This window comes from Choristoneura fumiferana, chromosome 9 (assembly GCF_025370935.1).
Source record: "Choristoneura fumiferana chromosome 9, NRCan_CFum_1, whole genome shotgun sequence".
In the NCBI taxonomy this organism is placed as follows: Eukaryota; Metazoa; Arthropoda; class Insecta; order Lepidoptera; family Tortricidae; genus Choristoneura; species Choristoneura fumiferana.
Window position 1 is genome coordinate 14,123,963 of NC_133480.1, and position 27,155 is coordinate 14,151,117.

The window sequence follows — 27,155 nt, forward strand, 5'->3', positions numbered from 1 at the left end:
TTATCGGGTACCTGTTTTTTGTACTGTGTCTATGTGGTGTAATGTAGGTACAGTCACCAGCATAAATATCTGACACGTCCTTCCGGCCCTAGAAATAGAGTCTTATCAGATATTTGTGCACGCTTGTTCTGTCAGATATTGGTGCTGATGACTGTACTATCAGACAAATAAGTGGTCTATCAATTTTTAAACAAGTTCCTATCAAATGAATATGCCGCTAAAGTCGAACTTTCAAGTTGACAGTCACGTCTATTGGCATTATTGCTTTATGATATGCAAACGATTATTAACTTTAGGGTGGTAGACCATATATCTGGGTGATGGTACAATAAAGAGAAACTGTACTGTATTACTTTGTATTGAAAAATATTTCTAATGACCACATCTGATGCAAACACAAGCACAAGGAGAGCCAGTTTTAGGGTATTATTAAATAAATTAAAAATGAAAAGTGTTTGGTAAAAATTTCATTTTTAATACAAGCTTTTTTTGCTGACTGTACTTGAATTGTCACCCAAACTACATACGCATTCCATATTTCAAGTCGATGCCATTAACCGTTGAAGAGTTCCGTTCTGTGGAGACGATCCTGGCCGGACTACCAGGATGTCACTACCAGATTATTAGAGTATTGTCACGCAATTTACATAAGTATACCAAATTTCAAGTCAATCCAACTACTAGAAGTTGATCGAATTTAACTTGCAAGATTTGATTACAGACAGACAGAGACAACGGGGCAGGTGAAACTGAATAAAAGCTTGTAATTAACTTTTTTTGTCCAACAGGCAGCATCTTATTCTTCCTAACAATGTTTTTAATGGACGGACCAGTGGAGGCGAAGGAAGAAGAGCCGACAGCCAAGCCGAACGGCTTAGACAACCGGGCATACAGCCACGACGAGTTGCCAGTACGGACCGGCGCGCGCCCGGTATCAGCCGTACGGGACTCTAGCAGACTGTAATTTTAGCGGCTGGCAAATGATAATGAAAATGTGCAGCAGACTTTATAAGGCTGTGTTTGATTTTTGTGCAGTCTGTGTAGGTTCGCTCCGTTAGGGGCGTTTTGTAAAAGCGTTTTAAGTAGGTACCTACACTAGTGCAACACTGCCATTTTTTGTCATTATTTGATTAATGATGAGAACTATCATTCGAAAATGGTTTACAGTTTTGATGTTGAATAAAAACACGATAATTGTCTAAATCTAATATCATTAGGTATAACTATAACCTACCAAGTAGCAGTCTCCAGTCTCAAGTAGGTAGAGCCTCCACTCAATTTGCGTAATTTTTATAATTGGAAAAAATATTTAAAAAACGCAGATAGGATTTTGTAAATTGTTAGGATTTTTTTAAATAAAATTTATGTGACGTACCGATAAGAAACCGTGAATAATGGACATATTTTTCGAATTTTGACGCCTTTTTGTCTCTTGCTTGATAGTGATAGATAGTAGTTAGACAATGAACAATAGATACAAAGCATTTTCAATCTCATTCTAGTGCAAAGACAACAGTTTTTTAAACAGAAGTATAAAGTACAAAATTATGTTTTTTACAATTTCTTGCCCTACACCACGCCATAGAAACGTAGTGATAAAAAATAAACGACATAGTAGTAAACGTAGTAATTTTAAAATTTATGTTTTGTTGTAGTATTGAAGTCGATTTTAGTTTGACGTAAATCGTCAAGGCCACAGATTAAACACTCATAAGCTTTATTCAAAATGCAGCGTTTGTGTAAAGGGGCTCCTAGACGGGCCATATTCGACGGGCAACTATTGGTGTCCCTGTCTAACATGTGAGTAAGAGAGGGACACCAATAGTTGCTGGCCACAAATTGCAGTGAAAATATGGCCCGTCTACGAGCCGCTTAAAATCGCAGCAATTTTTTCCTATTGACTAAAAAAGGCTATGTGTGATTGGTTGCTACGGCAAATTCTATTCCTATTAGTTCTATTATCAATCCATTGATGGAACTACCCTGTCTTACAAGGAAAGGTACCCAACTGTCCGGCTCAGATTTGCTTTATTTTTATATAAGATAGAAAGTAGTCTAAAATAACAGACACGTATTTTTTATTAGCTGCCCAAAGTCAACCTATTCGGAGAAGTTGACCTCCAAAGTACTAAAAAGTGAGCAAACCCTCTAACTTCTGTAGAAAGTGCTGGCTTGATTATATGTTGGAGAACATGAAAAAATAATGGACCGGTGTTTTGTTATTTCGACTCAAACACATATTTTACAAAAAAAAATGCGGTCCGGAAGAATCAAACGTTGAAGGGTGTTTTTTTTTTGTAAAATGTAAGTTTGAGCCGAAATAACAAAACCCGGCCCATTATTGTGTCATGTTCTCTAACATACTCAAGCCAGTAATTAACTAGCAATTTGCTTTCTACAGTAGTTAGAGGGTTTGCTCACTTTTTAGTACTTTTGAGGTCAATTTCTCCGAATAAGTTGAGTTTGGGCAGCTAATAAAAAATACGTGTCCATTATTTTAAACTACTCTCTAACATATATAAAAAATAAAACAAATCGACCTTTCCTTGTTAGTCAGAATTTTTATCCAGCAAAATGGGACCACAGTTTGTAGTTATGTAACTAGTTTACCTTTTTTTTTCAAGTTACTTTTAGGTCCTTGGCAAAAAGAGCCCATCAAATTCCATCTAAGTACTTTAAGAAACTCCAACTAAAAATGCAAGTACCTCCATCAATGTTACCTATAATAGAACCAATCAGAATAGATCACGGAAAAATAGCGGTGGTTATTTTATAAGCATTGTGAATCGACCTAAAAATTTTTGACGAACAATGTTTTTTTTTTCGAACTTAGTGAGCGAGTGATGTAAAATTTTAATCCAGAAGTTCGAAATGTATTTCTTTTGTCAAAACAGAGAAACTTTACGTTATTTTTATTTAATGTAAAAAGAGGCAGTTACTATTGTGATACTGACTTTTGTACATAATTTATTTGTTAATAGGTATTAAGTTTTACTGTAAATAAAAATAAAAAATCAAAGTTACAACTTGTTTTGTCTTTATTGCCTTAGAATATCCCCAAATCTATTGATGTGGTATCAACAAGCCAATTAAAATAAGCTATGCCCACGCAATAAGTGTGAAAGTCGATTAGATTTGCTCAACTCTGCGAGAGACTGTAGAGCCGAGCGAAACTAACCAAGAGCAGACCAGAACTACTTTTTTTTTTCTTAGATGCCATTTATTAGTTAGGTAAGGGTCCGGAGGGGCTTCAAAGGGGTTGGGGGTTTTCAAAGTCTCTACATCAGGGATGCACAGACTTACCAGGACCCCTCGGACAGATTATGAGGTAAAGACGGGTCACAGCAAATAAAGACAACTAAAATTATCATAATGAGGGCTACCGTTTTCGCGCTCACCAGTGGGCGCCACTGTAGACAAAGGTCCTACCTGAAGTATAGTGGTTAGTTTGCTATTACGGGCGTGAAAACAAAATTTGCATTTAAGTCGAATTTTATACCTTAAAACCGTTCCATAAAAATATCGAGCATGCCACAGTGTTGCGTAGTCCAGTTTTGCTCGGAAAAAAGGAAGGAGAAAACTGTCTCAAAACACAGACATTCAATGCCCCGTAACGCATATTTGCCATAATTAATTTCAGGTATTGCAAAATATTCACATAATTGTTCTAATTATAAATAAACCCGCGAAGCTCACCCAAAACAGTGACATTTGACATTTCGGAGACCTCTCGCTACACTAGCGCCTCTAGCGACGAATTTATACGCAATAGCCTTCATTTCGCTAGGTTTTCGCTATTTCTATTAGATCGCTGGCGGGCCGCACCTACATCTACAGCAGGCCGCGGCCTGTGCATCCCTGCTCTACATACTATTATCCTATCTCCGGGAAGGGAGAAGAGTAAAAGCTACGCCTATGTAAGATTTTAAAAGTCAAAATGTGCGATTGCTAGTAAAGACTTATTATATATTACGAGAGCAAAATGACTAAAGGATTTATCTTTGACTACTTCAAATTGAGAGTTTTTAGAGGAATTGATTCTGAGGAGTTGCAGCGAAAAATCTTACGTACCCCATACAAGTAGGTAAAATAATTATTATATACTGAGCGGCAAAAAATCTGGCCCTCAAATGTATGCAGAATCGGTAATTTTGTATGAAGGGTGGGCCAAATTTTGCGCCGCTGAGTATATAAACATGACGGGACATTTGCCATCAATCGACCTAATTCAAAGTAAGCACGCTTGTGTTATGGGTACTAGACAACGGATAAACATACTTAAATAGATAGACACATAAGTACAGTACGATTACTTGGAGTTAACACTTGACAGATGGGCGTGCCTTCAGTCAATTTTCAACTTTGAGTTCATACAAATAAAATAGTTTTTACATAATCTGTAAACGTGGGTAGCGGTATACTAAAAATGGCTTTATTTGTATGACGTCAAAGTTGAAAATTTACTGAAGGCACGCGCATCTGTCAAGTGTTAACTCGAATTAATCAAACTGTATGTAAATAGGTACATACGAGTATAAAACGGATGAAAAATTGCCAAAATCGTCCTTACGTAATTAAGGATTTTTTATTGCGTAGACATAAAGCTTTTTTTGATCGGCTTTAGTTGATTCCGCTTTTGTGAAGAGACTCTTATGCTGCCTACTCTATAGCCACTAAAACTTTACTATTCTTCTGTGCCTTGTACTTGAACAGTTTTTCTTTTCTTCTAGACTTCCAACATTTAATCTCTTCCTTTGACAGCACGTACTCCCCACTCACTGCAACTAATTTGATTTTATCTGAAAAACAAAAAAAAACTTAGACGTACGTATTGTTTTAAATGATCATGCAATAGCATGCAGTTTCATATATGAAACTCTATGCTACTCTATGCTACTGTAATTTTAAATCAACCAAAATTCTTTATCCACACACATATACCTAAGCTCTCATAAATGAGCTCAAAAACCGAAAATAATGACCAACATAAAGATACCTACACTGTTTTATTTAGAACAAAATTCTTATCTGTGAAAATGTTTTCTTTTTTCTATCTCGCGATCATAATAATAACATCATTACTTAATTTCAAATTTCGAACATCTCTAAAAAAAGGCAATTTTATGTGACCTCAATTCTAATATCCGTCGAGATGACATTTTCTTCGAAATGAAATGTCAATTCAAACAATTATGACAAATCTCGCACGTCGCACGAAAAGTTGGGTCGCGCGCGTTTATTTAAAAAAAAACTACGGTTGCGTTCCATGCGTCAGAAAAGAGAAAAGTTTTCATTTGCCGCCATTTTGGATGTTCAGTTTGTTGCTTAATTTTGCAGTTTATTTCGTTTTATAATAATTATGTGTGAAGATAAAGCAATATATGCAACTGTACAGTCAAGTGTAAAAATATGTACTTATTAAAAGTTTCAAAAATATGTACCACAGACTCTTATTCCGACGCCGAATAGATATTAATTTTGCATTTGCTGTACATAATTTGATATTATGTAACAGTCACATAGACTATAAGGTAGTCATTCACGATGACGCGTGCCGTGGTTCTCATTACAATGTCTTTAATGTCTAATTTTGTCAAAATCACGCGTCTTCTTGGCTGGCACTAGGTACCAAGCAAGACCATTGGTTCCTCTTTTGATCGAAGGGTTCCTCAGACACTGCTCTTAATAGTTTGGATAGTATGGTATTTTAATGTAGGTAGACCTCGATGATACAGCAATTCCGTGTATAGCAATGTCTAATAGCCGCGTAACCTACAAAAATTAGCATACTTAGCGATAATAATATGGCGGCTGGTATCAATACTAATATTATAAATGAGAAAGTGTGTGTTTGTATGTTTGTCCGTCTTTGACGTCGAAACGGGCGCCGGATCGGCGTGATTTTTGGCATAGAGAATGACATAGGCTACTTTTTATCCCGGAAAATGCACAGTTCCCGAGGGAACAGCGCGCGATAACCGAATTCCACGCGGGCGAAGCCGCGGGCAAAAGCTAGTAGGTATATAAACACAAAAAAAAATTCACTTCTCATGCTCGTAAAGTTGGTGTTTATGCTGGATCTAGGCGACATAAAATGACTTTTTATGCTCTAGTGCATAAAGTAAAATCTTCGTCTCAGACTAAGGCAATCTGGTGTAAACAGCCACAAACAAAGAAGTTTGTACATATTTTTTTATAATTTTTAATTTATATAAAACTAAAAATCAACCAAATCAATCGAAATAGATCAATAAAATTAAAAAAATAATCATTAAAAGGTACATAGTAAGTGAACAATTGTTTCCACTGTTGCTATTTCATTTCCTCGCCATCGAAGTGAAAAGTAGAGTGTAGAACTCGAGCATTGAACCCATTTTCCCCTCGAAGTGTCTATCCGCCCTCGCCGTACCGGCACGGGTAGCTATATGAACGTCTCGTGTAAAATGGCTCGTTTTATGCTCTTGTTGTACAATCTACTATTTTAAAGCTCTCCTGTAATTTCTCTCTAGTCAGATACGCGGTATTAGCCATTTTTGGTTACGCGTCATTGCAGTATCATCGACGTAGACTATGTTATGCCTTCCAAGTTGATCACAGGAGCAATAATAAGAGAAAGAGAATTAGCTCACGAGCTGAAAGTGCGAGCACATTTTGTTAAAAAGCCTTTTAAGAAACACTGAGTCGGACAATAATGTCTGGTATTCGTCATGTTGATGTACCTAAATGAAGACCCAGATATATATATTTCGAATTCCCAAGGGAATTTTGTAAAATCCCGGTATTTCTAATGGTTTACGCATGCGAAGCCGCAGATCAAATCTAGTTAGGATAGAGAGAGTTATTTCGTACCAGGCCATTGGCTGATGCCGTTCATGATGCTGATGATGATGAAGATCATTGTTTTGAGTTAATTATTCTGTTGAAATAATAACAATAAAACACACTTAAAAATTACAGGACACCTGGAAGGGGGGGAAATACAAGTGACGTGCGTTTTTGGTACGGTAGTAACACTACCCTTTTTGTATGAGCCCAACTCGCACTCGCTCCATACCAAATTTCAACCAAATCGATTCAGTGGTTTAAGTGTGAAGTGAAAGTAATGTCTCTACCGGCCAGAGTAACTATATCGTATCCCACTATATTATAAATGCGAAAGTTTGTAAATCTGTTTGTTTGTTTAAGTCTGTTTGTTTGTTACCTATTCACGTCTAAAACGCACATACACTAGCGCCTCTAGCGGCGAATTCATACGCGATAGCCCTCATTACATCTCATAAATAGTGATGTGCCACAACCGGCAATCACCTAATCACCGCAAAGTTCGGTAAGTACAGTCACCAGCATTAATATCTGCCACAGCGGAGCGTGCAAAAATATCTGACACGTCCTTCCGGCCCTAGAAATAGTCGTATCAGATATTTATGCACGCTTGTTGTGTCAGATATTGGAGCTGGTGACTGTACACGTAAAAAATGTTAAGATATGAACGGATCTGTGACGTTAACACACGTAGGGCACTTAAGACATTCTAAAAAAGGTAAAATGGGTCTAATGATAATGCCACCGTTTAGGAGATATTTTGACTTTTTGTAGAAGTTGTATTTAAATTTCATTTTGATTCTAAGCTAGTTCTGCCTAAAAGCTCAATGCTTATGGAAAGTAGAATATTGAATGCTTTAATTTAATTTTTGTTTCCATAAACTACTATGTTTTATCGATTATTTGCAATTATGTCGAAAACGGAAATGAGAGAGCAGCACTATTCGTATTATGCTGGTCACATTATTTTTACATTTGACATTTCATACTGTCACTTTAGTATCTAGGTTTAATAAATAGAGTATATTTCCACTAAAAATCAAAGAAAATAGTTCGTCACCAATATACCTACCGTATCTTAATCAAAAATTCTACACCGTGTTTTTTTATTTATTTCCGTTAACTTTGTCAGACGCCTCAGTTCACTAATAGAAACTACCTTTTTTTGAGATTGGTTTTTTGGAATCTTTTTGTATTTTTTATTTCAATTCCAAATTTTTACTTTTACGGTCATCCCGTAAAACCTAAATTGAAAATACAAACTGAAATATAGATGCACAGAAAAACCAGAAAAATAAGACCAACACTGGGAATCGAACCCAGGTCCTCGGTATTCCGTACCGCGTGCTATAACCGCTACACCACTGTTGGTCAACGGCACGGACACGAATTTCCCCTATGCACCACATATCTCAGCTTGTTTGTTTCTTATTTAGCCACTTAAGCAGTGAGCAGTTTCTCGATGAGGGCTACGGTATAGATGTCGCTACTGGTTTTTCTGTGCATCTATATTTCAGTTTTTATTTTCAATTTACCTTTTTTTACCTTACTTTTGGACCAAAACGAAATTTTTGCTAATTTTTTTATTTTTTTTTTGCTAAATATGAAAAATTTAAAAACACCAGTTACGGACTTCAAAAAAACGTTAAAAAGTAAGACTTGGGCCACCACTAGTCCTAGAAGACTTGTTGAATGATCCCTTAAAATTAACGTAAATGAAAAATAACATGTTATAATATGTATAGGATATTAGATGAAGGTAACATAAAATGTGTATAAGTGTAATGTAATAAAATAAAGGTTGGTATGGTATATCCTTCGAAAACAAAGAAAGGCTGTATTTGTACTGATGACTGTGATTGTTTTTGTACTAATTTGTGGTGAACAATAAAGAATATTTGTATTATATTGTAAAGATTTCTTCAAATTGGTTTACAAATGACTTCAGTTCTGAGATAACAAGCACAAAAAAAATCGAGTTCTGAAATTCCACATTTTGCATATATTGGACAAATAATTTTATCTTTTATCAATCGAACCAAAGACTGATGAAAGAACTGAACCAAAGGCTCGGGAATGGGTGTTAAAAACAGATGACGCTGCTTCACACCATTCCATAATAATAAAAATAAGCTCTACTAAGTAAATACTTATATAAACAAACAGCCTCACCGCTATCTATTGTGTTCTCTTCCACATGGCGCCTCTTATACTTAATCTTCTTAGACAGAGCGTTGTGATTCTCTGTGTAAGTATCCTTGACAGCCTCAGTGGTAAGGTAGTCCTGAGATGAGGTGAACAGCCTCACACCACCTTTGATCTTGCGCTTTCTGTAATTTAAAAAATAAATTATCTTCATATTACTTTAGCTCTCGATATCCCACTAATATTATAAATGCGAAAGTTTGTAAGTCTGTTTATTTGTTTGTTACTTTATCACGACTAAACTACTGAACTGATTTAGATGAATTCAGTATACAGATAGTTTGAATCCCGAGGAAGAACATAGGATAGTGTTTATCCCGGAAAATTGCGTAGTTCCCGCGGGATAGTGATAACCGAATTCTACGCAGACGGAGTCGCGGGTAACGGCTAGTACTTAATAAAATTAGGTAAGTACTAAATGAACTAGTCAGACCGTTCCTAAATTATAATTGCGAGTTGTTTTTATTCTTGTGTTAGCATTACATGTTCGATCTGAGGCCTTCATCATCCCAGCCTATATACGTCCCACAGCTGGGCACAGGCCTCCTCTCTAAATGAGAGGGCTTGGGCCATAGTTCCCACGCGGGCCCAGTGCAGAATGGGAACTTCTGAGGCCTTACTGTTTAACATACTTGGAATCATTATAGTTTTCACCACTTCCTTCTGTCACACAGTATAACAGGAAGGTAGAAAAAGATGATCAATGCAGTCGAGAACTGCAGCGCTTAGACAATTACACATTAATCACATTCCACTATTCACATTCACCCTTATATGAGTTGTTACAAAAATGAGAATCTCATTCATTTCCTCGTGGAAGGTGACCAGATCAAAGGGATTAGGAAAAAATATTTTAGATCAGATCACTTAAACTTGTTTTTTATTGATTATTTCATAAATAAACATATAACAATTAATTACATAATTCACCTAGCTAATCTTTATTTTTAAAGATTCTAAGTGCTAGGCTAATGAGTTGCCCTTATTATGTAAATCCTTGATGATGTTATGTACTTAGGATTGCTAGTTATATTATCAAATTGCTCTTCTCTACCACTCAAAGGTTGACTAGCAGAGATCCCTTCAGGGATAAGTCCGCCTTTGTACTGAGCACTTTCTTTTTTGTGTAACATTTTTGTATTTCCTTTTTGTACAATAAAGAGTATAAACAAACAAACGAACAAACATTATTTTTACTTATTATGTGTCATTGCTGTTATAAATAAATTATTTTCTTTCTTTCTTTCTTTCTTTCTTTCATATGTGTGGCATTTTTATCTCATTACCGTTTCGGCAAGTATTATTATAAGAGATGATGCTCAGGGTTCCACCCTGGTACCCAATTCAGTTTCCTCGGCTGTACAGGCAACAAAAAGTATAGGCAGCAAAAAAGCTTGAATTAAAAATATACTTTTTAACAAGTCATTTTCTAACTTACTTAACTCCATTTTCCATATCAATAAATTCAACTTTCTTGTCCAGAATTTTAGAAATTTTAGCACCAATTTGTTTTTGCATCATCTCCGGGACCTTCACATCGTTGTAATGGCTGGAAGTCTCCAAATAACGCTCTGATGGAGCCTTTTTCTCCTCTAAAAAACAAAACTTAATAATGAGTAAGGGTAATTCAAACAGTAAAAATCCGTGAAATTACTGGCACTTGAGGTATCCCATCTTAGGCCTCTAGGTTGGCCACATATCTGCAATCCCCTTGGTGTTGCAGGTGTCTATGGGCAGTGGTGATCTCTTGTCATCAGGAGACCCACTTGCTCGTTTGGCATCCAGTTGAATAAAAAAAAAGTAAGGTTAATTTATTACATTATTTTATCATGAAAAAAAAGTGGTAAGCTGCTCTGCAAGGCGGCAACATCTGCGCGACACATGTATTGCATTTAGAAAGCTGCCCTCCTCAATTTACTTAATTAATGTACACAGTACAGGCATTGTACATAATAGTTATGCTTTTACATTACAGATAATAAACAATATAGTCAGTGTTGGTGCTTTACGTCAAACGCTGTGAGACGCTCTTCCTCAAATAATTTGATGCCTTTCGAGGTGATAGATCGCCAAGATGACCTCTTTGCAGCAAGTTCCTCCCAACACCCGGGATCGATAGCATAGCTTAGCCAGCCTCAGAGCCCATAATAGGCGTCATTTATAGAATAGTTTTTAGGGTCTCTGTCATCGAATCCGATAAATTGAAACGTCCTTTTATGAAGTCGGATATTAAAAATCTGAACTGGTGTAAGCTTGCCTTTTTGTGAGACACCGCGCGTTTCATTGATTAGTTTCGTAAACGAGGTGTCGACGGCCTCTCGAAATCTAGAGAGGTCTTCGTCATCAGAAGAATCTGACGACATTATTAATAAATATCTGAAAACTGCACTCCGCAATTTATTTAAATGTAGGTACGTAGAATAATAGAATTACTATTGATTGCTAACTATACATACACACGTGTTTGTTTACAATTTATGGGTGACTGACAGTGACACTCTTTCCCGGCCCGGATAATACCATACCGGGATGGAAATACCGACCCTGTTTTTCTTGTACACGCCCATAGAAGCTCCTCAGAATACCTTGGGGCGTAAAGGGACTCCCTATGGCGTCTTATACAGTTTTTTTTCTCTATCGATCAGTATAATCCACGTAAGGAAATTCGCTCAAAATTTTCCTTTACGGCCTGTGTTGTTTTAGACTCTGACACTTATACTATTTAAACGAGAGCGAGAGGGACCACACGATACGAACTTCGAGTTTCGAGTTTCGTAGTAGCCCTGCTGTTGTAAAATCGAATCTATTAGATATCTCTATAAAAATAGATACAACCATTTTTTATTCAAGATTTATTTAATTGGAGCAATTGTTCTAAGTTAACTCACTAACCGCTTCCAATACACACGGTTATAAAGTGCGAGCGAAGCTTAACAAGCTGGGATAAATTCCATTCGTTCAAAATTTTCTTTGTTCGGTCGCGTCTTGCCCCTTCTTCACTCCACCCACCCCTCCCTTCCCTCACCAATGCCGCCGGTCGCTGCCGAGTAGTGTTGAGTGTGTTGAGACTTGAGAGGAGTGCAAAATTTAACTATTTATGAAAATACACAAATACTTTAATATACACGGCTACACTTTCGTGTATTACTAGTCGAGTTACGTTGTTTTCGACATTTTAATGTCGAATACAATCGTTCCGGATTACGTGTATGAAGTGAGTTTGTTGAGTTATCATTATCAAGTTCGCCAAAAGCATGGAACGAACACGTTACTTTGACATAACTCCGCTAATCCGCTGCAACTTTTTATTAGTTTTACCACAGTTTTACTGTTTGTTTTCTTCGCGGTATCCAATGAGTTAAATAGGTCACATTTTTTTTTTTTCATTTTACTGAAAATGTATTTCAAGAACATAAATAAAGTGATTGCGCCATGGTGTCTCGTATTCTAAATCGTGTTTTTGCTATTTAAATAAGTAATTTAGAACAGTTTCTGTTGATGAAGTTCCACTCCCGCGGAATGCAGCGCCTGAATGCCTTTCATTTCATCCAAATAAACAGAAATAAACATATTTGAAAACATCCTTTAGGGCTCATCCATACACAGTTTAATTATACTTAAATTTACAGGCTACTCTAAAAATGCTGAAGAAAGAAAATTCGAACATGTCCCAGTATGAGGAGTTCTTGGTTGATGAGAACATCCAATTCGCCCAATATGGGTAAGTAAAAATTTCAAGGTCATTCATAAAATGAAGAATCTGAGCATGTTGATATATTTTTAAGCCAACCCAGTCTAACATAGTAGCTGGTAAAGAAAATTATTTAATTTTTTTTCTTATCTTTTTTGAGGCTGTGAATGCTTGGTGATCATGTCAGCATCATGGGTATTTGCTCAGTTCCCTACACTAGGGACAGATCAAACAACAACTGACCTGGCCATTTAGGTACCAACTACCAACTGCATCAATTTGTGTACCAATGTCAGCTACACTACCACTATTTGTTGTAAAACTTTAATACAGTCAAATCTGTTATAACAACATTGAAGGGACTACTCATATTTGGTTGTAAAAACCTATAGTCATAACAGCCAATGACATTGTTATTAGTACTTAATACCTATTATTGAATGAGTGATTAATATACTCATGTATAAAATAAAACAACATTTTATTTATTTCACATGAAACTTATAATGAAAAGACATTACATACATATAATTATCATTATTCTACATTAATAAACTCTGTAATTTTAGTCTGTTTGGAACACTTCTATAGTGGGTATGCCTTTTGTAGTTCACACTTAATTTTAATTAATGTATTGTCATAATTGGTGCGTCTTATGTTCAGATAAGTAACAAACTGACTGAAGAGAAATGAGGAAGCATTGAGCTTTGATTATACATGTGTATTTTGTTTCTGAGAATTACAATAGACCCTAAGCTCAACACGTTTTTGTTAAATTTATAGATCTTAATGACTATTTAGTGTGCCAAATGTGAATACTGCAACCTATTCTAAAGTTTACAATACAGCTGGTTGTTCTAACAGATATAATTCTCTGAAAATATCAGTTAAATGTAGTCCCTTAAAGAGATGTTGTAATAAGCAATGTCATAAAAGGCAGTGTTGTTTTATAAGGCTGCCTAATAGAATTCAGCCTTTGATTTTGGTCAATATAACCGGTATGTTGTTCTAAACAATGTTGTCTTAAACGGTTTTGACTGTAGTTGTTTTTTGGTAGATAGTTTAAATGTCTGAACCATTGTATAATGTGACAAGAATAACAAAAAAAAATGCCCATTAACTAAAACCAGCCATCACCAAGTGTTGTGTGGTGGCAAAATATGTAGGATACACATATCTCTGTTGTGTTTGTAAAAGTAGAAGCATTTTTCTGCATTGTAGCGAAGACAGCCTAAGAAATGAGAACCCGATGTGGCGTTTTTGGCACTGAATGTGTTAATTCATGGATATAGGTATCCCCACGGGGTATCGCACTATAACAGGGATCACCATCAATTAGTTTCTTTGGGGGGTCCGGTTTTTAAAGTAAAAATACCATTGTGGTCCGTTTCTACTTGAGTTTATTAAATAAGTAAATGTTATTTACAAAAAGTAACTCGTGGTACTCACACTTTTTACTGTAGTGAGCTGTGTATGATGAGTTGAGTCTCAAATGTGTTATTTTTATGAGGTACAGTGAGACTTTATGTTTTTGACACTGGAGCTTTATTTCCAATAATAGCATATGAAAAAAAAACCGCCCAAGAGCGTGTCGGACACGCCCGAAATAGGGTTCCGTAGCCGTTACGAATAAATTTAAGTAATATTTTTCTAAGGATTTCGTACTTTATACGAAATCTTCCATAGTTTAGGTATATTTTATACCTTAGGCTGCTATTTACTCATAAACTACTAATAATTCTCAAGCAAACTTAACCATTATAGTTTTCTTTGAAAGTTTGACATACTTAGCAAACCCCTAATGGTTTTAAAAGACCTATCCAACGATACCCCACACTATAGGGTTGGATGAGAAAAAAAATCACCCCCACTTTACGTCTATGGGAGGTACCATAAAAATTTTTTTTTTAGTTTTTTATTGTACCATTATGTCGGCATAGTTTACATATATATCCGTGCAAAATTACAGCTTTCTAGCATTGATAGTCCCTGAGCAAAGCCGCGGACGGACGGACGGACAGACAGACAGACAGACATGGCGAAACTATAAGGGTTCCGTTTTTGCCATTTTGGCTCCGTAACCCTAAAAAGATGGTTATTAGTTGAAAATAAAATATAAGTACAACCTTGTACCTACATTGAAGCTGTTTTGTGTTTTGATTAAGCTACAGTGATACTAATACCTTAATACTAATACTAAAATAATATGTTAATATAATCAATTAAGTCTTTCTTGTGACAAGAGCTGCATGATTAAATTACTCTACCTACTTCTACTAGGAATCAATTACTTATGTCGAATATTCGGTTCGGTAAGTTTTACCGAACATTCGGCCGAATATTCGTATTCGGTGAAACCCATGTTCGACGCATATCTATTATACATATATAATCCATCTTTTTCAGCCATGAACTAGAAAATCTGGACCTTGTGGATGTGGACCATTTGAACTTCAACAGCCAGGGCAACCTGGTGGTGTTGACCCCTCCCGACATGGAGGAAACCTGCGACGTGGCCTTAGTCGATAGCACCTGCACAGTCACAGCCCCGGTACGTACATTAATTAAAAAAAATTAACAAAATAATTACTTTGCTCACCTGTGACTTTATGATAGTTATGTGTATGCAACCTATGTATGCAACAAATGCGTGTTCAAACACCTCCTCCACCTCCACACTGTAAGAACATACACAAATCTAACAAACCCAACTATCACCATCTCATATGCTGACGCGTTTCGAACTCGAACAGAGTTCATCCTCAGAGCAACACAACTGTTCAACATACTAAGCAAAGTAATTGTTAATAGTTCATTGATATGTACCTTGGCAAAGTAATGCCTGATTCACTACATGTTACATAGACATACAGTATACATATTACATAGACTTTAAAAATAAAGTTTATTTAGGTCAATTAACTTTAGTGTGTCCCGCAGTGTCTCCCGCGTCACTTAAGCCGCATTTACATTTATCTGTCGTGTTGTGTCGTGACGCATCAGAACGGTATCAGAGTTCAGTTAAATGTGAATGCGCATTAAAGGGTACATTATGGGTTTATGGGTAGTATTTTTTATTTTATTTTTTTATTATTATTCTTATCCATGTCACGTCACGTCTTGTCATGTCACGAATAAATGTTTTCTTTCTTTCTTTCCTGCAAATCCACTAAAAGTGGGACTGTTGAGGAGTGAGTTAAGGAATTGTGACAGTTTTAATTTAAATTAGGCAATTCCTTCATGGCTCATATCCTAAGCATGCTAATAGGCTAGACGGCTAAAAAAACTGTTTAGTCCGTCAGTTAGATCATTAAAAAATATTGTTCACGTATTTTATCTGTTGTTTGACAAACAAAAAATGACGAGGATACAGTGCTTAGAAGTTTTGAGTGAAATCACATTTTTTTTTTTTTTATATTCTAACTGTATAGAATGATATATTTTTAACTCAGTCGTCATCCCTATAGTGTACATTGCAGACATTGTTCTAAGATAGTGTATAATGATGTTTCAGGAGATATCAGTGAAACACTTTGACTGTTAAATGTCAACTCAGGAGTTATGGGACTGAATAAGATGCACTTAAAAATTGATGATCCATTTATCTTATATTTTACAAGGGAGAATGTAATACTGTATGTGACCGTCTAAAATGGTCTCGCCGGAAGACCAGCGCTGGCTCCACCTAAAGAGTCCGCATTTTATGCTGAGGCGGGACCATTTTGGGCACAAGCAAATAAGTATTTGTAATTTCTTTTTGTATTTTGTATTCTCATTTTATTTTACTTTTTTTTTGTTGTACCTATTGTTTATATTTGTGTGTCCGAATAAACATTTTCATATACTTACATTTTTTTTCTAAATATATCCGAGGATACCCATGAGGCTGACATAGTCACATTTGGTGTTCTAAAGCCTCGTTTACATTTCCAGGTATCCCCAATAGGCCCTCCTGCTAGAACAGCGTTCTCTGGTGGCCTCAACTTCAGAGTTGAGATCAATGGAGCCGACACAAACAGAAGGAAGTACTTGGTAAGTTTCATTGTAAAAGTACCTGGGCGACCGAGCTTTGTTCGGGCTAAAACTCGATAATAAGCGTTTTCCCAGAGATAAGACCAAGCTAGATCAAATTGTCATAGCCGAAAACCCTCACATACCAAATTTCATCAAAATTGTTGGAGATTCTGATTATATAGTATATATGTATACAAGAATTGCCCGTTTAAAGGTATTAGACAGATAGATATCATAAGTGGTATTTTAATTTTCACACTAATCATTATACTACTTATATTTTTAAAGTGTAATAAATTTTAAAGATTACTAGGTCAGCATCCATGGTCATGTAAGAATTAAAAATGATTCTGAAATATAGGAATGTTCCTTCATGTATCTCCTCATTTCTAATTCAATCCCCTAGAGATTCCCCGTAACATTAATTGAAAATTATAAACATTTTTAATAATAACAACCATTTTTCCACAGTATTCACACCAGCTGAATCGCATCTATGTGGACATAAAGGCTGACTTCCCAGTCCAGTTCCATTGGGATTTTGCCCGCTCAGGGCCCATGTTTGTGCGAGCCACCACGGTGTTCTCTGATGAGTCGCAGGCAGAGAAACGCGTGGAGAGATGCCTTCAGCACACGCATGAAGTTGCCAATGCTGGTATGTGTGAAAAAGTGCTAACAGTACTCAAACAAAACATTGTTTAAAATCTTTTTTTTTTATCGAATTGTCTTCTCACTCATGCGTCATGTTTCGATTTTGAATGACGCAGTCAACTTAGATGTTTTACAAAACTCGCGACATTCTCATCAATGTTCAATATCTCGAAAACGGCTGAACCAACTTTTAAAAGTTTGGCTAAAACTAAAAACCATTTCAATTAAACTAGTTTTCGATTAAAAAAAGCGCAAAAGCTGTGATGTGCACACACATGCACACACACACGCACATAATCAACAATCCATACTTACTTATATTATAGTGTGTGTTTGTATGTTTGTCCGCCTTTCACGTCGAAACGGAGCGACGGATCGACGTGATTTTTGGCATAGAGATAGTTTATGGGCCAGAAAGTGACATAGGCTACTTTTATCCCGGAAAAATGCACAGTTCCCGAGGGAACAGCACGCGAAAACCGAATTCCACGCGGGCGAAGCCGCGGGAAAACGCTAGTACAATTATAATTTTTATCTTTTTATGTTTGTTTCATATTAAGAATTTATCACAGTTTTAATGACTTTATGTTTGTTTTACTTAGGACTAAGCCTAAGTAAATATTTTCTTCATTCTTTCTGTTCCCTAAACATGGTTGCGCATAGCCACTAAAATATTATTTCTTGTAAACCTATCATATACCCCACGGGGGATCCATTCGCCCGCCATAATTTTATAAGTCATAATGTAATGTTGGTCATAATTATTGCTAGTCATTTTTTTTCCCCGCTGAAACCATACATTTTTCATACATTTTTAAATGGTCACCTGTAGAACTCTATAGGTTAGGTTAGGTTTGTTTTATAACATTTCTGAAAAATAAATGGTTTCAGAGAAAAAAATTAGCTACGTCAGACATTACTATTATGACTAACAAATTTCGACCAGTCGATATAGACCCACCACACGGGACTGGCCATGCCTAATGTGAGGGTCAGTAGTTCCGTTCCAGTTCCGATCTCTAATTAAACAATCACGCCCCTTCCAGAAGTGGACCCAGTTATAGTGAAGAACGTCCTCCACTCGTCCCGCGAGGTTGGCACCCGCTCTGCCCCGGGCGCCCGCGACGTGTACTACTGCGGGAAGCCGGAGCGCCCCGACTCGTGGTACTCGGTGGTGCTGGCGTGCGACGGACGCACAACGGAGCCCTACTCGCACGCTTACAAGTTTGTCTGCAAGAACTCCTGCCCGGGGGGCATTAACCGGAGGGCTATTGACATTATTTTCACATTGGAGGATTACACGTGAGTATCGTATCTTTTTTTTTTTGTTGAGGCTTTGAACACTCCAGGTGATCAACCTCATGGGTGCTCGCTCATTTTCCCTACACAAGGGACATATCAAAGAAATGATGTATGCAAATGGCTTTGTCAGATGTAAGTAGAAGTAAGATAGATAAAAAAAGCTTGTATATGAGTAAAATAGTAGATTGTAAAACAGGCTTTCAGGTGGTAGGACCTTCTGCAAGGTCCGCCCGGATTGCTACCACCATCTTGCTCGCTAATCCTGCCGTGAAGCAGCAGTGCTTGCACTGTTGTGTCTCGGCGTGGAGAGTAAGACAGCCGGTCAAATTACTGGCACTTGAGGTATCCCATCTTAGGCCTCTAGGTTGGCAACGCATCTGCAATCCCCCTGGTGTTGCAGGTGTCTATGGGCGGTGGTGATCTCTTACCATCAGGAGATCCACTTGCTCCTTTGCCATCCAGTCGAATAAAAAAAAGGCGCGTTTATAACCTAACTTTGTCACTTTAAAGTTCAATATCTCAAAATCGCCACAACCAGAAGTTTGTGAAGCGGGGTACCGCAATGAATCGGTTAACTTATTAGTATTATTATCTATTTTTATTAAGTAATTTATTTATAGAAAACACGAGTTCAAAAAAAACTAAATTTTATATTTTTTTTTTAACTTCTTTGAAACAAAAATGTCGAAAATAAAATAAAAAATAAGAAAAGGAAAGGTTAAGTTACAATGTGAAACTATTTCATAAATTTATAAACGCAGACTCCTCGGATGGAGTCAGCGCTGGTCTTTCAGCGAAACCATCTGTTGCTGCGGCTGTTAGTGCCTGATTGCCTCGATCTTAAGGTTAGAGAGCAGACAGACGAAAATTTCACTTTATGCTTTAGACCACAATATGTAATTTAGGTATGAGGGACAGAGGTGACCCCCGTTCCGGGTCGTACTTGGTCCAGCGGGCCTCGTCGGCCATACAACGGGGCAATGCCGCTGGGGTAATGGGTACGTTTGGGCCAAGTGCGATGCGGACGGGTATGGAGTAGTTTTTGTTTTACTTTATTATATACTCACTTTTATTTTAGACCAGTGGTTGCGGTCGCACGGGCGGCAGACAGTTGGGGCGCGCGTGTGCGCATGCCCGCGCCGCGACAAGCTCAAGGACGAAGAGGCCGACGTGCGCGAGCGCCCCGGGAAGCGCCGCGCGCCCGCCCCCGCCCCCGCACCCGCACCCGCCCCCGCCAGCGAGGGGTCAAGCTCGAAGGAGATAACGGCGTGTACACGCTGCCGCCGGTAAGTTCTTCTTCTTGGCTTTCTGTCCTAATTAATAGGACAATTTCGCCAGTGTCAAAGTAAACTCTCTAGATGGCGCCACGTTGCGTGAGGTTTTAAGTTGGCTTTCAAAGTCCAGAAACCACGGGCACACCATAAAAATGTCAGCAACCAGAGTGAATTTTGTAGTCCCGTTAAGTTCGGACAAAAACAGCTAAATTATCAAAGACAAAGCTGTAACAAAACACAGGCACACATTGCCATGTAACGCATAATTGCCGGTAAGTTAATGTCAGGCTTGCAAAATATTTACATTTCATAGCGGTAGCCCTCATTGTGTTGGCTTTCAAAGTCTGTTATTACGTCCACAGTGTTACGTAGTCTGTTTCCGAAAGCAAAAACAAAAAATGGCAGGTTTAAGAAATATTTATTCAGTAAATAAGCAATGCACCACGTCAGCGGAAAGAAATCATGTGAAATAAGAAACTTCGTCATTTTTTCATTTTGCTTCGGTCCCCCTTTCCAGCAGTAATGTGCGAGGATGTTAACCAATAGAAACAGTTCATTTACACATCCTCGCACAGCACATCTTTGGTGGAAACAGCTGAGCGGAGCGAGGCAAGGTAAATGAAGCGTTTCTATTGGTTAATGCAAAACATATTTTTTTGTCCCGTGTGGTGTCGGGTTAGAATTACACCTCTCCATTTCTCCCGTGGATGTCGTAAGAGGTGACTGAGGATATAGGTTCAGGTATACCGTAGGCGACAGGTTGCTACCTGTCACTATTGTACCGTTTTTGTCAACTTGAAACCTAAAATTGCTAAAGTGGCTCCAAAGCGGTAACGCTTTGTGTGCTCTGCCTACCCCATTTGGAAATACAGGCGTGATGTTTGTGTGTGTGTGTGTAGATTTCTTGTAACACATCCTCGCACATCTCTGGTGGAAACGCTGCTTTAGCTCATAATCTAGCAGCTCATCTGTCCGAGTGGCCCCTGGTCCTACAAATCTGTGCGTCTTAGCCTTATAAGTGACTTTGTTATTCGTCTGCCTGTCGGTCTGTGTATCAAAATCAGTATATTTTCAGTTTTTTTTTTATTCGACTGGATGGCAAACGAGCAAGTGGGTCTCCTGATGGTAAGAGATCACCACCGCCCCTAGACACCTGCAACACCAGGGGGATTGCACCAGTTGTCCTAGAAACATTAAATTTGGTATGAAAGTAGTACAGTCGAACAAACTGATTTATGTACCAGGGTGGAAGAACCTTTTAAATTTAAAAATTAATATCACTATGATTTTCTTGACAAAAATATGAGATGTCACAACATTAGCAGCTCAAAGGTTTCCACCCTGGTACATAATTCAGTTTTGACTGTACTTATAGCGTTATTACATGTGTAGTGCTATCGATCGCAACATACAAGCACAACAAATATTTCTCAAAAGTGACACCAACTGACCTAGTCCCAAACTAAGCAAAGCTTGTACTATCGATACTAGGCAACGGAAAAACATACTTAAGTATATAGATAAATACATACTTAAGTACATATTAAACATCCAAGACCCGAGTATTATTCATACCAATATCTGCCCATTCTGCCTCGGCCGGGAATCAAACCCGAATCGAATCGAATTACGATTGCGTTTCTGCATTTTCTCACAAGATTTCGTGACGTTTTCCTGACGTCAAGAAATTTGGCATGTTTTATGCAGTTTATGATTTATGTTATGATCTCGTCCTTAGTGTTAATAATTTCTGGAAAAACTAATTTCTTGTCAACTTTATGACGGGACAACTTTTTGAGAAATACTCATCCATAACTTTTTTTTCTTTAGCTTCCGGTCGTCGGTCGCAAGACGATGACGATTGGACTTGAAGTCATGCTCAACGTGATGGAACAAGTGGCTGCCACGCAGCGACTTGATCAGAATGCGTTGGAGATATACCAACACTCAATTACAGTGTTCCGGAGTAAGATTGATGAGATAAAGAACACACAGAGTGATGAGGAATAATAATTATTCTCGCTCTGTGTGTTCTTGAATAATTCAATTTAAAGTCGTTGAATTGTTGAATAATTCAAGGTTTGTAGTTCTCGGGTTGCACACAGTGTGTATTGTCAGAAATCTTTAAGCTATGTTTATACTATGACACAAAATTTACGACGATTCATGTGTTACCTGTTTTTTGCGTCTCATGAATAGTGATGTGCCGGAACCGGTTATCACCGAAAGATTTTGTAGCTATCTATGTTATATATATGAACGGATCCGTGACGTACTAACATATAGGACACTAAAGACATTCTAGAAAAGGTAGTACTTACTTAGGTCATCTTAAGTTTTTTACCTATAAACAATTAGCTTCAGTAATTGAGAGAGCACGATTAATACGATTTTTTCCGATAAAGTACAGTCACCAGCATTAATATCAGCCACAGCGGAGCGTGCAAAAATATGACACGTCATTCCGGCCCGAGAAATAAGTCGTATCAGATATTTATGCACGCTTGTTGTGTCAGATATTGGTGCTGGTGACTGTACAATGGAAAACCATGTGCTTGCTACATCTGTAAGCGTGTACACTGGTCTGTAGCGCTTGTGACGTTTAGCGAAGTGAACAAATGTAACACGCTATTTTGCACAAAATAACTTGTATAATAAATAAGCTTTGGTTGAACCAAATGTCTTCATTTAAAAAATAAGACTATAATGCCTTGATAATTCATGTCCAAATGTATAAATATCAATACAGCCATAGTGTCAAAAATATGTATACATCGACCTTATGATTAGTGGCATTAAGGTGTATAGATATTTTTGAGTTGGTAACATACATATAAACCCCCTTGCAAAAAAAACGGGCACCTATGGTTTTTGTATTTTATGTGCAAGAAAGCTTACTTTCTAAGCTTCAATGCCTAAAAATCTGAAAAACCATAGGTGCCCTAGTTTTTGCAAGGGGGTTTATATTTATGCACGATTGATCCGTAGCCGTACTGTCCGCCCGGGCGCTTGCGGTCGTATTCAACATCTCTTTCTATCCTCGTCTTATACCGTGTGATAGAAAGAAGTGATGAAAACGATTGTGATAGACAATAAGGCATACAAGTAATTTAAACTTGATTCATCACTTACTTAATTTATTAAGTACTTAAATGGAGCTTAAGTCAAGTTTAGACTTTCAAGGAAAATCGTGCAAGTTGCATTACACTGCGAGGCCGTGAAGCCAAAGAGTTTGTAGTGGTCAATCGAGCGCCGCAATGTAATGCAACTTGCACGATTTTTCTTGCAAGTCTAAACTCGACTTTAGATACACACAAAACTGATGTGCAATTCCCAGAACTGCGGGGCTACTACGAAACTCGAAAATAGAAGTTCGTATCGTACAGTCCCTCTCATTCTCGTATTAAATAATATAAACGTCAGCAGGACGGTACGATACGAACTTCGATTTCGAATTTCGTAGTAGCTAAACTGCACCGACCATGTATGATGATGATGATTGATACATAGTTTATTTGTCTGGTGCGTTACCTAACACATTTTTTTTTAATTTAGTAAATTTAATTTCATAGAACTTTTATCTTTTAATTTAGAATTATAATGTTACGGTAATTTCAATACCCTATTATTTTGAACATTTTTATGACTATGATTGCAATGTTTAGTATTAATTGGCAATAAGTCGATCATAAGATTTAAAATTTTAAAAATTGTGTCTTCCCTCGTCTAATTATCTTGGAAATGATTCTTTTTATTTGTAATTTGTTTTGAAATTATGCAAACACCTAATTCAATGTCACCCTAAGCCTGTTTTACCTCTTAAAACATTTTCATTGTATTCTTATTTCAATGCTTACTTTCTTATTCATTAAGGATTACTAACCTTTTCATTTAAAACAATTTGGCCAAAAGTTTTACTTCTAAAATGGGTTTATATTATAGTGATCTTTTATGAATAAGAGCGCAAGCCATCAAAGAAACTGTCATGCTAGAACGCTATCGTACAGTCAGCCTTAAATAAATGTGCTATAATATATAAAACTGTACATTGCTCAATATCATGCTTGCAGTACAGTCACCAGCATTCATATCTGCCACAGCGGAGCCTGCAAAAATATTTGGCATGTCCTTCCGGCCCTAGAAATAGAGTCGTATCAGATATTTATGCACGCTTGTTGTGTCAGATATTGGTGCTTGTGACTGTACCATTGCCAATTATATCGTCTGTGGGGTCTCTGTTTTTCGTCCAAAATACATTTCCTAAATTATTCATATCGCAACTGTTCCATGTGGACGAAAGATTTTTTTAACTGTAAGGCGGCTTGTAGATGTCCGTTGTTTTCACCGGAGTACGGACCGTTTTTTGCGGTGTTTTATGGCTTCGTCGCCGGACAAGTGTCCGGTGCATGTGCACACATTCAAGAAGCCATACAAAACCGCAAGTCCGGCAAAAAAAACGGTCCGGTGAAAACAACGGACGTCTACAAGCGGCCTACGTACTTCAAGATTGTTATAGAACTTACCTATCCATTAGGGTTCTACAGGATAGTCCTGAAATATATCCTGAATAGTTTGTATAGTTTGAGTAAAAAAATCGTTCGTCCATATTGAAACAGTTGGCAAATTGATCATTTGGGAAAATTATTTTCGGTGTAAAGATAAAATCCCCGTGTGTGCGTGCAGAGTAGATTTTTTTACGTGATATCGGCCCTGTCACTGCATGCAGCAGATGCATTGTCAAAATAAACAGTATAAAAATACTCCGGTGGGAAGAGACCAGCGGCACTGCGATACTAAGGGGCTGTTTCACCACCCATTGATTAGTGTTAACTGACGGTTAAATGTGATGCCGTCTCCGTCTATTCGAACAAAACAAATAGCGACGGCATCACATTTAACCGTCAGTTAACACTAATCAATCGGTGGTGAAACAGCCCCTAAGACTGTTAATTTATTTCATCCGTCATTATCAAACCATACGTACAACTTTATGGCTGACTGTCAAGTTTTCGTGGATGACATTATGCCCTTTTTAGTACGAGTGGACCATTATAATGACTTGTAAATGCCCCTCCGTTTTGCTTAACACTAAAACGGCATGGTGTGAAATTATGACCAGTTTAGTAGACCTGCTAGAAAAAAAATGCAAATTGCGTCTATGGTTGAACCACTAGTAACTAAAAGGGGTCGAGCGAAAGCCCACACGCTGCATACAAAAACGTATGTGTACGTAGCGTGCATCGCAAGTGAATTTAGCCTTTAGAGGCCGTATTGTCTAAAGTTTCTGACTCTCGCGATCGCAATCAAATGAAAACTGTCAATCGTGATCCCGAGTGTCAGAAACGCTACGCAATTGGCCCTAGACTCGTCACATCTTTAGCTGCAATTATGTTACAGTGGAATTTTACATTTGTTTGTCAGGCAGCCAACTGTCGAAAAATGTTAACACATTCAGCTCCGGTAACGTTCCACTAAGCCCTTAAACTGTGCCGGCTGAAATTATCGCAGTCACGGAGTATCACTGAAATAGGCGTACGAATTCTGTTGACGCACATGCGTGTCGCCAGCATAAGGATTTTTTACGTATACGTATATCGTTGGCTGTCATTTTAGAACTTGAACTAAACCACAATTGAAAAGTGATTGGTATAAGTTTTTTTTTTAGAATTTTTTGAATCATTGCAGCTTTATTGTGGCTAATTATGTGACATACTTAAAGAATTATTTAGACGGAGCGAAAAATGCGAGGTGTTGTACAGTCAAGTGCAAAAATAAGTATCTATTCGAACAACTCAAAAATATGTTACTACGGCCTTATTGCGTCGGATTAAGAGTCTGTGGTACTTATTTTTGAAACTTTGAATAAGTTCATATTTATACACTTGACTGTACATTGCCGTCGATAACAAATCACTCATACTATACAGAGGAAGTATTGCCTAAGGTTTCTGCACTCGCGATCGCAATCAAATGACAGTTTTTGTATGCGAAATCTGTCATTTGATTGCGATCACGAATATCAGAACCGTTAGGCAATACGGCCTCAGGTTTGTGTAAAAATATGTACTTATCCTACGCTTCAAAATATATGTACCACCGGACCACGACCTTATTCCGACGTAATAAGGCCGTGGTGACATATTTTTGTGTAGTTCGAATAGATACATATTTTTGCCCCTTGACCGAAACATAGTGGCCCTGGAATGTAACCACACTTGCACATTTCTCGCACCGTGTAAAAAAACCTTAAAAATAAAAATAAACTGACCGCCGATTAGAGATTATATTTTAGTATAAGCATACTTAATTACTTAGACGTAAGCCATTGTTTTGTCCCATCATGTTTGTTTTAACTTTGTTTTAGATTATTAAGATGTAAGTTTTGTAGTAAAACTTTTACTACTTATTTTTGACATTTTTGATTTGTACCCATTACAAGAAAGCTGATACCTATGTTGTTACAATATTGTGAACCAATGAATATGTGCCAGTGTGCCTTTTTCCGCCTTACAAAATTTTACAGATGGCTAATAAAAGTTTATGATCAAATTGAAGTTTTTTTGTTAACCCTTTTGAAGCGCGCTTTATTGACTCGGAGGAAAGTAGAAACCACATAAGTTTAACCCATCGTAAGACTTAGCACTGAAATGCCAAAATCCCGAGCGCAACATTTTATTGAATTTTGATATTAGTTTCGGCTTACAACAGGACGCACCTTTAAAATTAAACTGAAATAATTCGAAATTCTCTTGTTTAAAATTCAACCAGATTGTCTTATATTTAAAGTTTATTTTGGAACTGTGAATATTTCGAATCGTTTCAGTTTAATTTTAAAGGTGCGAGGAGTGGCGCTGATCAGTAAGTCACACTCATACAATACAAAGGGTCATCACACCCTGTTGTATTTTTTTATGATAGTTCTATTACGCAAAAAGAAAGCTACATAAAGGTTTAACAGAATCCCTGTCACTTGAATCAAATTATCCCATTTTTATCTAGTTCAGATACCGTTTTTCTGTGGCGTACGCGTACCTAAAGAGCACTGCACTTCATTTGTTTTGTGGCGGTGGAATTTCTTAAGGTGATTTCCCACCGGCGGGTGACACTCTTTCCCGGCCCAGATAACACCGAACATGGAAATACTGGCCCTGTTTTTTGTGTACGCGCCAATAGAAACTGACAGTACACGAAAAACA

At 37.4% G+C, this 27,155-nt stretch overlaps 3 protein-coding genes across 3 annotated transcripts in view; 2 read left to right on the forward strand and 1 right to left on the reverse strand.

Moving 5' to 3' along the window:
* LOC141431364 (hexuronate transporter) overlaps positions 1-3,026 on the forward strand; it is a 47,692-nt gene extending 44,666 nt beyond the window's left edge. Inside the window, exon 10 of the mRNA XM_074092530.1 lies at positions 789-3,026. Coding sequence (XP_073948631.1) covers positions 789-964 — 176 coding nt within the window. The 3' untranslated portion in view covers positions 965-3,026. The remainder of the gene's footprint in view (positions 1-788) is intronic.
* LOC141431363 (uncharacterized) lies at positions 1,830-11,523 on the reverse strand. The gene is made up of 4 exons (XM_074092529.1): positions 11,285-11,523; positions 10,466-10,619; positions 8,995-9,152; positions 1,830-4,799 (listed from the first exon to the last, which is right to left on the reverse strand). Exons 1-4 carry the CDS (start codon positions 11,388-11,390, stop codon positions 4,660-4,662), a joined length of 558 nt encoding a protein of 185 aa, XP_073948630.1. The 5' UTR covers positions 11,391-11,523; the 3' UTR covers positions 1,830-4,659.
* Positions 11,524-12,042: 519 nt separating this feature from the next.
* On the forward strand, positions 12,043-26,508 carry p53. The gene is given in 10 exon segments (XM_074092704.1): positions 12,043-12,241; positions 12,657-12,748; positions 15,125-15,269; positions 16,652-16,750; positions 17,204-17,387; positions 18,430-18,685; positions 19,447-19,502; positions 19,764-19,853; positions 19,856-19,971; positions 21,790-26,508. Coding segments are annotated over 10 exon segments (1,254 nt in total). The 5' UTR covers positions 12,043-12,205; the 3' UTR covers positions 21,970-26,508.
* Positions 26,509-27,155: the final 647 nt, after the last annotated feature.

Bases quoted from the DNA above. Each gene is read 5' to 3' on its own strand.
- LOC141431363 (XM_074092529.1), bottom strand. From the start codon at position 11,390: ATGTCGTCAGATTCTTCTGATGACGAAGACCTCTCTAGATTTCGAGAG. The intron at 10,620-11,284 runs GCAAGCTTACAC...TTTGTTTTTTAG, and splicing joins GCGCGGTGTCTCACAAAAAG to AGGAGAAAAAGGCTCCATCA. The intron at 4,800-8,994 runs GTGAGGCTGTTT...TTTGTTTTTCAG, and splicing joins AGAGAACACAATAGATAGCG to ATAAAATCAAATTAGTTGCA.